Below are 12,713 nucleotides of genomic sequence, written 5' to 3'. Positions count from 1 at the left end.
CGTGTCGTTAAGAAAGTCATTTGATTCCAACCGATACCGCTCTCCCGCCGTGATATCTAAGCCGTGCAAGTGAAAGAGACTGGCGTCAGATCACCACCTTTGCACTCAATAGCGTACAACTGCTTCTTGTCAACAGGCGGGCTGTCGGAGGCAAGAATTCTGTCTTGCTCCGGGTGAGGGGAGGTTTCATGATATCGTCGGTCACGTGTACCAGAGGCTGCGAGCCTCGAACTCTTGCGAGATGGTTGCAGCTTTAGGGTACTCTGCCGAGAGTCCTGCACAGTCTTCGTTACCGCCGCAGTAGCTCGTTTAGCATGAATAGCAATACCAGACTCAGCCAGTCGGCGTTCGGCAGCCTGTGCGGCTTTTACCCTTGCAGCAGGTCGCTCAGATAGCGCTTTCGATTTGCGGTTGTCTGAGCCCATGGGGCCATATCGCATACACTCAATCCCGGAGCACCTGACATGTTAGCGGGATATTCAAGGTCGCACTCACTTTGCAGCTTCAATCTTGTTCTTGAGGCTGTCAACTCGTGCTGCTTCCCGGACAAAGTTCCTGACCTGTGCCGCGTCTTCCACGATGCAGAGTGTGCGCAGATGGGTGTAGTCTGTAACACTGGCGTCCGATGGGTAATCTGGAGTACATATGAGTGACGAACGGACCTACGCCGACTCTTACCATAATTCAGGAATGGTCGCAAAGTGTCCACTTCTGCAACACTAAGGTGGAAGTCTACGACCAAATTGTCGTCCCGACAAATCTGTCCGTGAGCTTCTACCCAGTCGTCTGCACCTCACATATAGAGCTGCGATGGCATCCGTTTTAATGCGATGTGTTGTTTTCTGTTCGCTGACGAAGATCAGTTGGTTCGAGGATCGCTCGATTGCGAGTCGCGAAAGGGGCCGTGCTTCGTCGGAAGCGTCGATGTAAAACTCCTTGACATTAATTGTAACGCGCGAGAAGGAGGACGCGATATGCTGGGTCGCTGGCTTGAGCGGGTGTCGAACTCTGGGAGCCTTGTGGGTCAACAAGATCAAGGAAACAAGACTCACATCTCGGGCGATTACTTTGCCATCCTTGCCTTGCATGGGCCGCCGTGTTCGTGAAGCAGGCGGCCGTTCCGGCGGCGTGGGGGCTTTCTCCTTACCCTTTTGCGATGGGAGCTCCGGGCGGTTGTCATAGGACGAGAACATCTCGATTTCCTCTTCCTCTTCCTCCTTGGAGTAAGATGAGCGTCCTGCTTGATGTCCGTTTGCTTGTTGATCACTCGTGGCGTCCAAGTTGGACGCGTCAGCAGCGTACCTTCGCGCACGCGTAACGGGGGCTGTGGTGCGAGGGAAACCGGTCGATTCGAAACGCTTCGTCTGGTCGAGCGGCGGTTGCGGCGGCGGAAGGGCCTCGTCGTTGTCGACGATCTCGTCATTATCGGAGTCGTCCACGTGGATGAGCTCTCGGTCGGTGATAAAATTCGATCGATTTATGGTTGGAAGGCGCGAGCTTGAGGCCACGGCGTTATCGCAGGGAGAGGCGCGTTGGACAAGTAACTCATAGACAAACCCGTCTTGACGAGAGAGGCGTGAGGGTGTAGACATGGTTGGTGAGCTAGGCTGGCCATCATGGCGCTCGCCACCCGCACGCGCCCGTGGGCGTGGTTCGGACGTGGCAGGGGGATAGCGATGATGGGTAAGCGCGCTTGGGTTGGGATTGAGGGGAGAGGAATGACTCATGGCCTTGGAGTCGACGCGAGCATGCTGCGACAGGCCGGGGCGCACGTTGAACGGCGACTCGTTGCCCTTGGCCTTGAGGGGCCTCTCCTTCTTGATTCGGACTGTTTGAACCTCACGCTGAGAGTCGTTATCCCGTGCAGCGCTGCGCATGCTCCTGCGCCGCATTCTTCAAGTCAGGCTGCCACTGATGATGCTTACTCTCTAGCGTGCTCGGGGCTTGAGGGTCGTGTTCGGAATTGTTGTGACCCGCCGTGCTCATCGAGATGACCTGTGGCTCTCAGCCGGGCGGCTCGTCTGCCAACGTCAGACCAGATGGATACGCGCACTCACTGTTCCAACCCCACAGCAGGTGGCTCTTCGGGTCGCCGCCGCAGCCTACCTGAAGGGCCGCTACCCGTGACGTCGAGGATGTCATCGTCCGACTCGGGCCTCTCCACGAGATGCATTTCCATTCTGCAGATCGAGAGGATGGGAGAAGACGGTGAGGAGCCCGCTGCGCCGCTGCACGGTATGCAATGTGTGGAACTATGCCTGCGAGAACATGGCCGCTCCGTGGCCGCGCAGGGCGAGTCGTTCGAAGAAGGTAGGTTGGATGTCACCTGTGTTCCGCAGGTGGAGGCTCGTAATGAGGAGAGGAGAGTGCGTGATGACTCTGGGGACGGGAGTGACGGCGAGGCAGAGGCGAAGAATGGAGAATGAGCGGGAGCCGGGGCTGGAAGCTGGAAGAGGGATAGGGGAGAAGAGAGGAGGAGGATGTGATCAAGATGAGGAGGGGTTGATCGAGATGAAGTGATGCTGTCAGGTAATGTGAGTGCGACTTGTCCAACCTTCCTCTTTCGCCCCGTAACACACGCGTTTGACTGGACCCACTGTCAGATTCCTCGAATTTGCCACCGTCAACACCATCTTTCGCTTCTTCACCTCCACTTGACCTCTTCCTCTCCGCTTCTTGGGCCTCTAGCCGCGAGCCTCTAGCCTCTCTTTTCCACTTTTCTCAACTACAACATCCAGAGACAGAATCACCAGAGGCAAAACATGGATGCAGCTGATCCTGATCCACTGCCCGGTACGAGCTGGCCGTCTGCACCGGTGTATGATTTCACCGTCGCGCGGCTTGTAACCTCAACTCATGCCGGATCATCCTTTTTCCGCAGCGCGAGGTGGTGCGCGCCCAACATAGCGACGCTAACGGCAGGACATCGGATGGCACAGCGATTCTGACGACTGCGGAGGATCGCGCGTTGCGCGTGCATGACCTGTTCGCCCAGCACAACTTTCGAGCTGACCGTAGAGCACACGAGGAAGATGATGTCACATTGACAAACTCGCGCACCTTTCCTCAGCCCGACTCCGTCAATGCGGCGCTGTGGTATCCCTCCGCGTCGCGGCTCGCGCCAGAGACTTTCTGCTTTGTTGCGAGTGTGCGTGATGCACCGGTTCGCCTGATCGATGGCACAGACGGGAGGTTACGTGCTTCCTATCCAATCGTGGATCACCGGGAACGATTCATCGCGCCCCATAGCTTCGCTTTCAACCCTTCTGCTGATAAGTAGGCGCATAGGGGGGGAAGTAATTAACGGCAGACTGTACTGCGGGTTCGAGAACGCGATCGAGGTGTTCGATGTCGCGTCGCCCGGATATGACAATGGAGAGCGTCTGAAGCTCGGCTTGACGCGCAAGGAGAAGGGAGGACAGCGCGGTAGGTCTAGTGCATGCACCCAAAGCTTACAGAGCAGGCATCATCTCGGCGCTCGCATTCAGCCCCCACCAACTATCCACCTTTGCGGCAGGATCCTTTGCTGGCTCCGTGGTCTTGTATGACGAAGACACGGGGAGTCCGAGCATGCCAGTGGAAGGTGTAGAAGGTGGTGGAGTGACGCAGATCGCGTTCCACCCGCTCGATTCCAACCTTTTCTTTGTGGCGTCTAGGCGTTCACAGGCGATCCAGGTCTTCGACATGCGCGACGTGTCCGCTCCTGTCGGCAGGTTGGAACGCAGCGCGTCTACAAATCAGCGGATTGCCTTTGACCTTGATCCATGGGGGAGGTGGTTGGCGGCTGGCGATGAGGTGAGTCACTGCTGAAGGAGGCGCTGACTCCTACAGCACGGGATTGTGAGGGTATGGGATGTTGCGTCCTCGTCGTACGACATGCTCTTTGAGCGAGAACTTCATGCAGGTGAGATTTGTGCTGGCTGTACGCTCACGCAGACGCCGCCAATAGCGTCCAGTTCCACGCTTATCGGCCTCTCTTCCTCACGTGTGCTGGCTCACGAGCGCACCTACAGACGCCAGCTGAGCCAAGCGAGGATATGGCAGCCGACCCAATGAGCAACGAGAGCAACGAGAGCGACGTCAGCGATGATGATGGTGAGGAGGAGGGGGACAGCTTCGTTCACGAACGTGGCGCAAAGGACGCGCGCCTGGCTGTTTGGGAGTTTGGAAAACTCTAGATGTACTACTACTGCAGCATTTACTGTATCGATATATCTAAGAATCTATTGCCCTATCCAAAGGGTCATTACGAGCATAACTCCCGAGAGAGCGATCATGGTGACGCCAAAGCGGATGAACTTGTCACCCATTGTCGTCTGGGGATCGGGCTTGTTGGCAGCCTGGCGGCATGCGGCGTCAAGCTCGCGCCCCAGGGTGGACGAAGAGAACTGCTCGCGTACGCGCGTTTTGCCGTTCTTGGCGATGCGCGAGCGCTCTTCGGTCGACAAGTTGATCAGTGCCGCGAGTGCGGGTGCCCACTCCTCAGCCGAGGGAGGCCGGAGATATCCTGTCTCGCCTTCGACGACGGTCTCAGTCGGTCCTCCAGTATTGCAGGCCAGCACAGGAAGTCCACATGCCATTGCCTCGATCGGCACAATTCCGAAGTGCTCGTTGGTGGGAGTGTACAGCAACGCCAGGGTGTGCGAGGACAAGAGAAGGGCAGAACGCTGCTCAGTTGTGAAGTTCAGAATGAAGAGAACGTCTACCTCCTCCGATGGAGGTGGAGATGTCGTCGTCTTGATGGTGTAGTAGCTCAAACCGAGGCGCTCACAAAGCGCTTGATTTGCAGCAAGCGTATCCCGATTGTCCGCCTGCGCATCGTCGTAACCTCCTCCGACGACCAGGCGCAGTCGCTGCGCAACCGAGACAGGAACGAGGCCACCGCGCTTTATCTGAGCGAAGGACTCGATCGCCAATGCGACGTTCTTCTTCGCCTCAAAGCGATTGAGGGATATAAGCGTCGGGCGATCACTCATGTCAGCAACGACGATTTTCAAACTCACGAGGCGATGAGTGCGACCGCTGATATTTCTTTTCCTTTGCCCTTCTGAGCTTTGGTGTACTCGTTCACGTCGATGCAGGGATACACCACCTTGGGTGGATTCCTGGCGAGCGAAGGAAACGCAGCCGCGTACACGCGGGACGAAAACTTCGAATTGGCAAGGATCACGTCTGCCTGGCCTACAGTCAGTTCACCACGGCCAAGGCAGCGCACCCGTTGTGAACTCTTCCAACCGGTCAATAGGCCACCGATACGCGCGTTTGAGGAGACTCTGGCGCCCCGCGCCTCGCTGGGCAAGGTCAACCCCGGTATCGCCCGCACTAATCTCCCACCCGCCGCTGAGCAGCTTATCTGGGAAATGGCAGTAGAACACCACGGGCGTGCCCGTCAACATGCGTAGGAACGGCACGCACACCGACTGCTGGTCGACGAAGAAAACGTCAAACTTCCCCAGCGGCGCGAGAGGGTTGATATAGCCCGCGGGAGGCGGAATTACCTGAGAAAGGAATAGAAGGAGGGTGAGGAGAAGCGAGCGAAGAATAGAGAATACGATCGTCATGGGCAGCTTCGAGTGCAGGCTGCGTGGCAACGACCCGCCCAGAACGTGCACGGGCAGCGTGCCTGCGATCAGCTAGAACGCCAGTGAAGACTGACCATCACGTGTCTCCTCGAAGCAGCGCGCTGGGTCGTGTCGCGAGGTGAACATGACGACCTCGTGACCGAGGTTCTTGAGGGCGACCGCGGCATCGACGACAAGGCGCTCAGCCCCGCCTGCTGTTAGCTGACGCCGAGTGAAAGAAAGCCCACCAATGCCGAGATCTGGGTGAATGAATCCAATGCGAAGCTTTTTAGAGCTCGCTAGACTGCTCATGCTGCGAGATGGTGAGAGGGCCGGGCAAGTCAGAGTGGTTGCTAACACACGTCGATGCTTGATCGACAGAGTGGAGGTGGAGGTCCTTAAGTGGTGTGCCGGATAAACTCTCAGGTCCTGGCTTGGATCGAGATTTCCGTCAGGCTGCTTACTACATGATTGCCATCATCAATAATCCAGCTGCAACCATGGCGGCAACAGCGGTGCACAGCGCCGAGCGACCCAAAATCACGATCTTGAAGCGGCAGCGCGACGATTCCTCTGTATCGCAGAACAAGTTCCTGAAGAAGACCGCGCGGGGCAAGGTGCTCCAGTGTACGTCGACCGTGGAGGCATGACCGGTGTCTGACCTCAGTCCTGCGCGAGAAGTATGTGCGCGACGACATCCCGTGCGGTTTTGAGGCTTGCCACATTTGCTCCGAGTTCCCGGGGTTCCGTCCCGTTCTCCCGCAGCGCGGCTACACCAAGCACTCCAAGTTCACTTACCCGTCCGGCCACTGGCTGGTGGTCGACACGAACATCGTGCTTCACCAGGTGAGCTACGCGCGCAGTCCAAGATCTAACGGACAGATGGACCTTTTGACGGCTCTTCCAGCCCAGCTCCCCCTCATTGTCCCCTCTACCACTATTCGCGAGGTGCGCCACCGCTCGTTGCCGCTGCACAACCGGTTGCAGCAGCTCGTACAGGACGAGGAGCGCTGTGTGTGGGTCTGGTGGAACGAGGAGTGCCGCGAGACTGCGACCGCCGCCGCTGAGTATGAAGATGAGGTCGTTAACGACCGCAACGACCGCGGTAAGCTGATATATATTGCCAAGCTGACAGCAGCTATTCGCGAGACGTTGCGCTTTTACCCCGAGCACATCTCACAATCTGTTGCCGCTGCACCTCAGCTCATTCTTCTCACAGATGACAAGCGGAACCGTGAGCTTGCGGCCCAGGAGGGTCTCGTGGCTGTCAGCACGCGTGACTATGTCGATGGGCTGCAGGGTGACGTTCGCGACCGCCTCGTTGACCTCGTTGCGGGTGGTGTGGATGAACTCGAGCCTGGAGAACGCAGGAACAGGAGGATTTACGATGACGTGAGCTGTCGTGTTGACTTGAAGCTCACCCCAGTATCTCCCTCAGGACACATTGACCGCTGGCGTCAAGAGCGGGCGGTATGTCCAAGGCTACTTCAACGCAAACCAGTACAATTACCTCGAGGTGAGATTCATTGCTGACGCCAACTGACAGACAGGGCACTGTTCGCGTGATGGGCATGACCAAGCCAGTGCTGCTTGTGGGGCGGAAAGCTATGAATCGTTCTGTGGATGGCGATCAAGTCATTGTCGAGCTGCTGCCCAAGACCGAGTGGAAGGCACCCGGAGACGAGGTTTTGGATCAGGACGGTGAGCCCTATCGCCTGTACTGGCATAAGCTGACGCGTGTAGTTGCGCTCAAGGACGATGATGCCGAGGGAGACGAGGGCACCGGGGAGAAGGACGAGTTGAAGGAGGCGAAGGACACGGACGAGGTCGCCAAGAAGGCGCCTAAGGAGATCCTGCCCACCGGTCGGGTCGTGGGCATCGCGAAGCGCAACTGGCGCCCGTGAGTACAAGCTTGTTGAGGCCCACTGACAACAGATATGTCTGCCACATCGACCGCTCCTCGCTCTCCGAGGCGGCCCTCACGTCTCTTTCTCAGCAGACAATCTTCGCCACCCCTTTGTCTCGCGCTCTCCCGCGCATCCGCTTGCGCACTCGCCAGGCGCCCGCGCTGCTGGATCAGAAAATCCTTGTCAGTATCGATAACTGGACGGTGAACTCGCGTTACCCCGACGGCCACTTTGTTCGCGCACTCGGCAAGGTAGAGAGCAAGGAGGCTGAACAGGAATCGCTCTTACTCGAGTACGAGGTTCCCTACCGACCATTCGGTAAGGCGATTCTGAATTGTCTGCCCAAGGAGGGCGACAGCTGGAAGGTGCCACCCAAGTCGGTTGACTCCTTCGAGTGGCGTGACCGCGAGGATCTGCGCGACCTCATCGTGTGCAGCATCGACCCGCCAGGATGCCAGGACATCGACGACGCGCTGCACGCGCGCAAGTTGCCTAACGGCAACATCGAGGCGGGCGTCCACATTGCCGACGTCGGCCACTTTGTCCTCTCGGACAACCCGATGGACTCCGAGGCCGCATCCCGCGGCACCACTGTGTACCTTGTCGACAAGCGTATCGATATGCTGCCCGAGCTGCTGGGCACCAACCTGTGCTCCCTGCGGCCCTTTGTCGAGCGCCTCGCGTTCTCAGTCATCTGGGAGCTCACGCCGGGTGGAGACATCGTGGACGTGCGCTTCACCAAGTCGGTCATCGCGTCGAAGGAGGCGTTTACGTACGCTGCCGCGCAGCAGCGCAAGGATGACAAGTGAGCCTAGTATCGTGGGTTCGTAGCTAATCACAGGTCTCTGAAAGATCCTCTTACCGAGTCGATCCGGTTGCTTAACTCGCTTGCGATCAACCTCAAGGCCAAGCGTGTGGCCGCGGGTGCGCTGTCGCTTTCTTCTCCTGAGCTGAAGATCCATCTCAACTCGTCGGAAACTACCGGCCCAATTGACGTCGAGCAGAAGGAGCAGCTTGAGACTAACTCTCTCGTTGAGGAGTTCATGCTGCTCGCCAACATCAGTGTTGCGCGCAAGATCCAGGATGCATACCCTGCAACCGCAGTCCTCCGGTGAGCTCCCCTTGACATTCCCAGCTGATTTCAGTCGTCACCCTCCTCCGCCGAAGACCAACTTCGAGGCGCTCCAGGACATCCTGCAGAAGCGCAAGGGCATGACCCTGGATGTCTCCAGCTCTAAGGCGCTTGCTGACTCGCTTGATGCTTGTGTGGTGAGTGCAACTGCCAACTGCAGTCTCCTACTGGCCTCCTCTGACTCGCAGGATCCCAACCTTCCGGAGTTCAACACCCTTGTGCGCATCATGGCGACGAGGTGCATGCTTTCCGCCGAGTACTTTGGCTCGGGCAGCGTATCCAAGGAGTCGTACGGACACTACGGTCTTGCGAGCGACATTTACACGCATTTCACTTCGCCGATCCGTCGCTACGCCGACGTGTTGGTGCACCGCCAGCTCGCGGCCGCAATCAACTACACGCCCCTCCACCCCTCCCTGCAGTCGAAGCAGCACGTCGAGCGCCTGCTCAATGTTGTCAACAAGCGCCACCGCCTGGCGCAGATGGCCTCGCGCGCGTCCGTTGAATTCTACGTCGGGCTAGCGCTCAAGGGCCGCACAGAAGGCTCGGGCGTCACTGCCGTGCGTGAGGAGGCGTTTGTGATCCGCACATTCCGCAACGGCCTCGCCGTGTTCGTCTCCAAGCTTGGCCTTGAGGGCCTCATTACCTTCGCTAAGGACACGCACGAGTTTGACCCGGAGAACTACCTCATTCACGTGCCCAAGCCGCGCGGGGGCACGGCTACTATCGGCGTGTTTGACAGAGTCACCGTTGATATTTCGATCGAGAAGGACGCCAACACGCAGCGCGGCAAGGTCAAGATGACGCTCGTTAACCCAGTGAGCTCCGAGGGTCTGTAGCGTAGGCTTGTAGTACATCAGTGTATGCATATAGAGGTCACACATCGCACTGTAATGTCCGCCGTCTAGTCACTGTCGTCGTCGCTGCCGTACCCGCCCAGTAATGCCACTCCTGTCGGCTTCGTCGGCACCTTGCGAGTTCTCTCCTCTGCGGCGTTCTTGCGGGCCATCTCAGCATAGAACTTGATGTTCTCGAGTGCGTCCCCGCCCAAAATCCCACCTTGAGACTCATCTCCGCGTGCACGCTTCGCTGGCCGCCCTTCGACCTCTACCTCTTCGGGCGCCTCGATGGCGTAGAAGTCAGCCTCATTGCCCTCCTCGAGCGCGCGCAGGCTCTGGCTGGCCTCGACGAGTTGTGGGTCAAGCTTAGACGCGATCACCTTCTTGCCCTCGATCGCTATCCGCTTGTCCTCGAGTCTCTTCTCCCCAGGGTTGGGGTCCTCCGTTGCCCATCGCACGTTGAGGACCTCGTCCATATCCATGCTTTGGTGCTGCATTGCCTCCTTGGCGAATTGCGCGTTGGCCTCGTACTTGTAGGTCACGAACGCAATGCCGCGGTTATGCAGAATATTCCCTGCAGTCAGCCCCATTCCACATCCCTCGGAAGCCGGAGTACTTACACCGCTCAATCTTGCCCCATTCGCCGAAGTGTCGCAAAAGCGTCTCCTTGCCCTGGTCGCGGTCTGGGCTCTCGTGGATCTTGGCGACGTACAGCGTGCGGTTGGTACGATTGAAGCTGCCCACACCACCCATATCGTCGCGGTACTCGGCGTGCTTCTCGCGCCCAAAGCAGTCACGCGAGTGCTCGATGACCTGGTTAGGCGCAGGCAATCGGTGCAAGTAGGAGCATTCAGCCCCGTACGGGCAGCAGCCGCGCGCAAAGTACAGGCAGCAGAAGCGGTTGCCTGTGGTATCCGCCCGGGTGTACCCCGAGTCGCGCGCGATCACGCAGCGAGTCTGCGACAGTGTTTGGCTGTATTTAGCTGCATCCCACAAGTCCCAGCAGTAAACTTACCTGGCCAAGGCATCTTCCTTGTCACCGCCCGCCCATTTATTGTACCAGATGTCTGAAGTTAGCTTACCGCAATCGAAGCCGCATGGGCTGGACGTACTGTACTCCTTCCCTGGCTGAACCTTCTCGGAAAGGTCAACCTCGCCGACCTTTACTTGTTTGCGCGCTGGACGGAGCTTGCGTTTTTGCACTTCGGACATGATGATAAAGGTGATGGATGGTGACAACTCGGTCGTTGTTGCGAGTTGCTGATCCCTTTCAACATCGGTTGGTGGCAAGTGGGGTGTCGAATAAGGAAAATGTTGGTGTTATGTGGAGGTTGACCACTGCTATCATGCACTTGCACATCCTCTCATTATGTCCGCCGATCAGCAAGCCGAGCAGGAGCAACAAGACTGGCCGCTTAGCCTGGAAGAGTATGCACGCTACGGGCGGCAGATGATCATGCCTGAGTGGGGTCTCGGCGGTGAGCTGCAAGGTAGAGATGGCAAGCTCATGTCAGGCCAGCTAGCCGTACGGAACGCGCGAGTCGCAGTTGTCGGAGCCGGAGGACTTGGTTGCCCTGTACTCCAGTATATTGTGGGAGCCGGCGTTGGTAATACAGTGCTTGTTCTCCCAAGCTCACAGCAGGCGAAGTAACTGTCATCGACCACGACACTGTCTCGGCGTCCAATCTGCACCGGCAGGTGTTGCATACAACCGAGCGAGTGGGGATGAACAAGGCGCTCTCGGCGTGTATAGCACTCAAGGCGTGAGTCAAACTGCCACACTTGAGCTGCTTGCTCGGTGCGCAAACCGTTGTTTCTCTGACCGTAGAATCAATCCTCACCCCTCGCTTGATCCGGTCGCCGAGCCTATCACCCCGACTAACGCCATCACCCTCCTCCGCGACCATGATCTCGTTCTAGACTGCACCGACCGACCATACACACGATATTTGATTAACGATGCTTGCGTACGCCTATCTCTACCGCTGGTGAGCGGAGCAGCCTTGGGCGCCGCAGGGCAGTGGGCAGTCTACGGTGGCTCGCCGGAGGGCACTAAGCGGGCATGCTACCGGTGCTTGTGGCCAAAGCCAGGACCGAGCAGTCGGTGCGACGAGGCGGGAGTATGGGGCCCAGTCACCGGCATGGTTGGGAGTGGGATGGCCGCGGAGGCTCTTCGACTGCTGACAAGCAATGGCGGCGGGAAAGTAGCGCTGCATATCCTCCACATGGGTGGGAGCCCGATGGTGCGGACAGTCGGGATGCGCCCTGCCAGCGCGAAGTGTGTGGCATGCGGACCCAGCGCTACACTTACCGACAACCTCGAGAGCGAGGATTATGCTGCGCTCTGTGGCGAGACTGCACCATTGCCAGAAGTTGATCGTCTAACTGTCCAGGTAAGCATAATAAACCGACTAATAGCTCACAGCAGGATTTGCGTGCGGTCGCTAGTTTGCCAGAGGTGGTCGTGGTAGACACAAGACCACCACACGAGTACCGCATCTGCAGCCTCCCTAACACTGCGAGTAGGTGAAACGGAATGCTCAGTTAGCGCGTGCTGATGGCAGACATCCCACTCGCCTCCGTTCTTGCCTCGCCCGAATCTGTACCTTCAGGCCGTGCAATCTTCCTCTGTAGGCGCGGAAACGATTCTCAACTCGCTGCTGCAGCGCTCAGGCAATTGGGACGGGACGCAACCGACGTCCGCGGTGGACTTGTAGCCTGGAGTCGCGAGATTGACCCCCGATTCCCTTTGTACTAGTACTCTATACATATGGAATAACTGGGATCATATCGTGCGTGCGAAGCGGACGACGTCGTCGCAATCTCCACGGACGCAGATAAATGGCGGGCCTTCGCCCTCATCGCGTTCCCGGTTATCGGGGACGACGCACTTGGTGTCCTCGCTGCCGTTAGTACTCAGCGGGCGCGCAACGTTAGCTTACGGGTAGGGGCAAGGGCAGTCTGCTGGGGTAGGAACGCACACAAGACTGCCAGGACAGACGTAGCCTGCGCGGCAGTGCACTGATGTTAGCTGTGCAGGAAGGCAAGAGCCGAGAGTAGGGCAGCTCACCATCGTGCAGCAAATCCCAGCCAGGGTGTTCGCGGCGAGGACGCTGCTGCTGTTGTTGCTGCTGTTGCTGTTGGCCAAAGGGGAAGTTGAAGAAGTTTCCAAACGCCAATGCGAAAGGCAGGAGCGCGGCGAACAGCACTGCGCGGTACAGCATGGTGGTGGTGGCTTGGGTGGACGTGAGGAGTAGAGGAAAGGCAAATGTAC

The 12,713-nt window shown here is 58.1% G+C and overlaps 7 protein-coding genes across 7 annotated transcripts; 3 read left to right on the top strand and 4 right to left on the bottom strand.

Annotated features, from left to right (window-relative positions):
- Nucleotides 1-859: 859 nt before the first annotated feature.
- On the bottom strand, nucleotides 860-2,142 carry COLE_03366 (uncharacterized protein; the record flags this gene model as incomplete). Its single annotated transcript, XM_018424768.1, has 4 exons — nucleotides 860-985; nucleotides 1,053-1,893; nucleotides 1,926-1,995; nucleotides 2,058-2,142. The coding sequence occupies 4 exons, from the start codon at nucleotides 2,140-2,142 to the stop codon at nucleotides 860-862; spliced, it is 1,122 nt and encodes a 373-aa protein (XP_018280604.1).
- Nucleotides 2,143-2,762: 620 nt separating this feature from the next.
- Nucleotides 2,763-4,178, top strand: COLE_03365 (uncharacterized protein; the record flags this gene model as incomplete). Its single annotated transcript, XM_018422540.2, has 7 exons — nucleotides 2,763-2,890; nucleotides 2,923-2,985; nucleotides 3,019-3,276; nucleotides 3,311-3,426; nucleotides 3,464-3,795; nucleotides 3,832-3,904; nucleotides 3,937-4,178. The coding sequence occupies 7 exons, from the start codon at nucleotides 2,763-2,765 to the stop codon at nucleotides 4,176-4,178; spliced, it is 1,212 nt and encodes a 403-aa protein (XP_018280605.1).
- A 45-nt stretch (nucleotides 4,179-4,223) lies between these two features.
- Nucleotides 4,224-5,873, bottom strand: COLE_03364 (uncharacterized protein; the record flags this gene model as incomplete). The annotated part of the gene is made up of 5 exons (XM_018422541.2): nucleotides 4,224-4,971; nucleotides 5,004-5,181; nucleotides 5,216-5,623; nucleotides 5,657-5,773; nucleotides 5,810-5,873. The coding sequence occupies 5 exons, from the start codon at nucleotides 5,871-5,873 to the stop codon at nucleotides 4,224-4,226; spliced, it is 1,515 nt and encodes a 504-aa protein (XP_018280606.1).
- Nucleotides 5,874-6,061: 188 nt separating this feature from the next.
- Nucleotides 6,062-9,439, top strand: COLE_03363 (uncharacterized protein; the record flags this gene model as incomplete). Its single annotated transcript, XM_018426495.2, has 11 exons — nucleotides 6,062-6,188; nucleotides 6,229-6,407; nucleotides 6,444-6,666; nucleotides 6,700-6,953; nucleotides 6,988-7,077; nucleotides 7,112-7,262; nucleotides 7,305-7,461; nucleotides 7,497-8,273; nucleotides 8,310-8,579; nucleotides 8,614-8,737; nucleotides 8,789-9,439. The coding sequence occupies 11 exons, from the start codon at nucleotides 6,062-6,064 to the stop codon at nucleotides 9,437-9,439; spliced, it is 3,003 nt and encodes a 1,000-aa protein (XP_018280607.1).
- Nucleotides 9,440-9,504: 65 nt separating this feature from the next.
- COLE_03362 (uncharacterized protein) lies at nucleotides 9,505-10,651 on the bottom strand (the record flags this gene model as incomplete). The annotated part of the gene is made up of 4 exons (XM_018425867.2): nucleotides 9,505-10,013; nucleotides 10,060-10,412; nucleotides 10,455-10,506; nucleotides 10,552-10,651. The coding sequence occupies 4 exons, from the start codon at nucleotides 10,649-10,651 to the stop codon at nucleotides 9,505-9,507; spliced, it is 1,014 nt and encodes a 337-aa protein (XP_018280608.1).
- Nucleotides 10,652-10,808: 157 nt separating this feature from the next.
- On the top strand, nucleotides 10,809-12,197 carry COLE_03361 (uncharacterized protein; the record flags this gene model as incomplete). Its single annotated transcript, XM_018425898.2, has 6 exons — nucleotides 10,809-10,917; nucleotides 10,954-11,046; nucleotides 11,082-11,202; nucleotides 11,268-11,832; nucleotides 11,868-11,961; nucleotides 12,004-12,197. 6 exons carry the CDS (start codon nucleotides 10,809-10,811, stop codon nucleotides 12,195-12,197), a joined length of 1,176 nt encoding a protein of 391 aa, XP_018280609.1.
- Nucleotides 12,198-12,224: 27 nt separating this feature from the next.
- COLE_03360 (uncharacterized protein) lies at nucleotides 12,225-12,663 on the bottom strand (the record flags this gene model as incomplete). Its single annotated transcript, XM_018425237.1, has 3 exons — nucleotides 12,225-12,342; nucleotides 12,382-12,460; nucleotides 12,510-12,663. The coding sequence occupies 3 exons, from the start codon at nucleotides 12,661-12,663 to the stop codon at nucleotides 12,225-12,227; spliced, it is 351 nt and encodes a 116-aa protein (XP_018280610.1).
- Between the last annotated feature and the right edge of the window lie 50 nt (nucleotides 12,664-12,713).

The sequence above is a fragment of the Cutaneotrichosporon oleaginosum genome (genome assembly GCF_008065305.1).
Source record: "Cutaneotrichosporon oleaginosum strain ATCC 20508 chromosome Unknown ATCC20508_contig03, whole genome shotgun sequence".
NCBI lineage: Eukaryota > Fungi > Basidiomycota > Tremellomycetes > Trichosporonales > Trichosporonaceae > Cutaneotrichosporon > Cutaneotrichosporon oleaginosum.
This window is presented reverse-complemented; position numbering and strand designations above follow the sequence as displayed.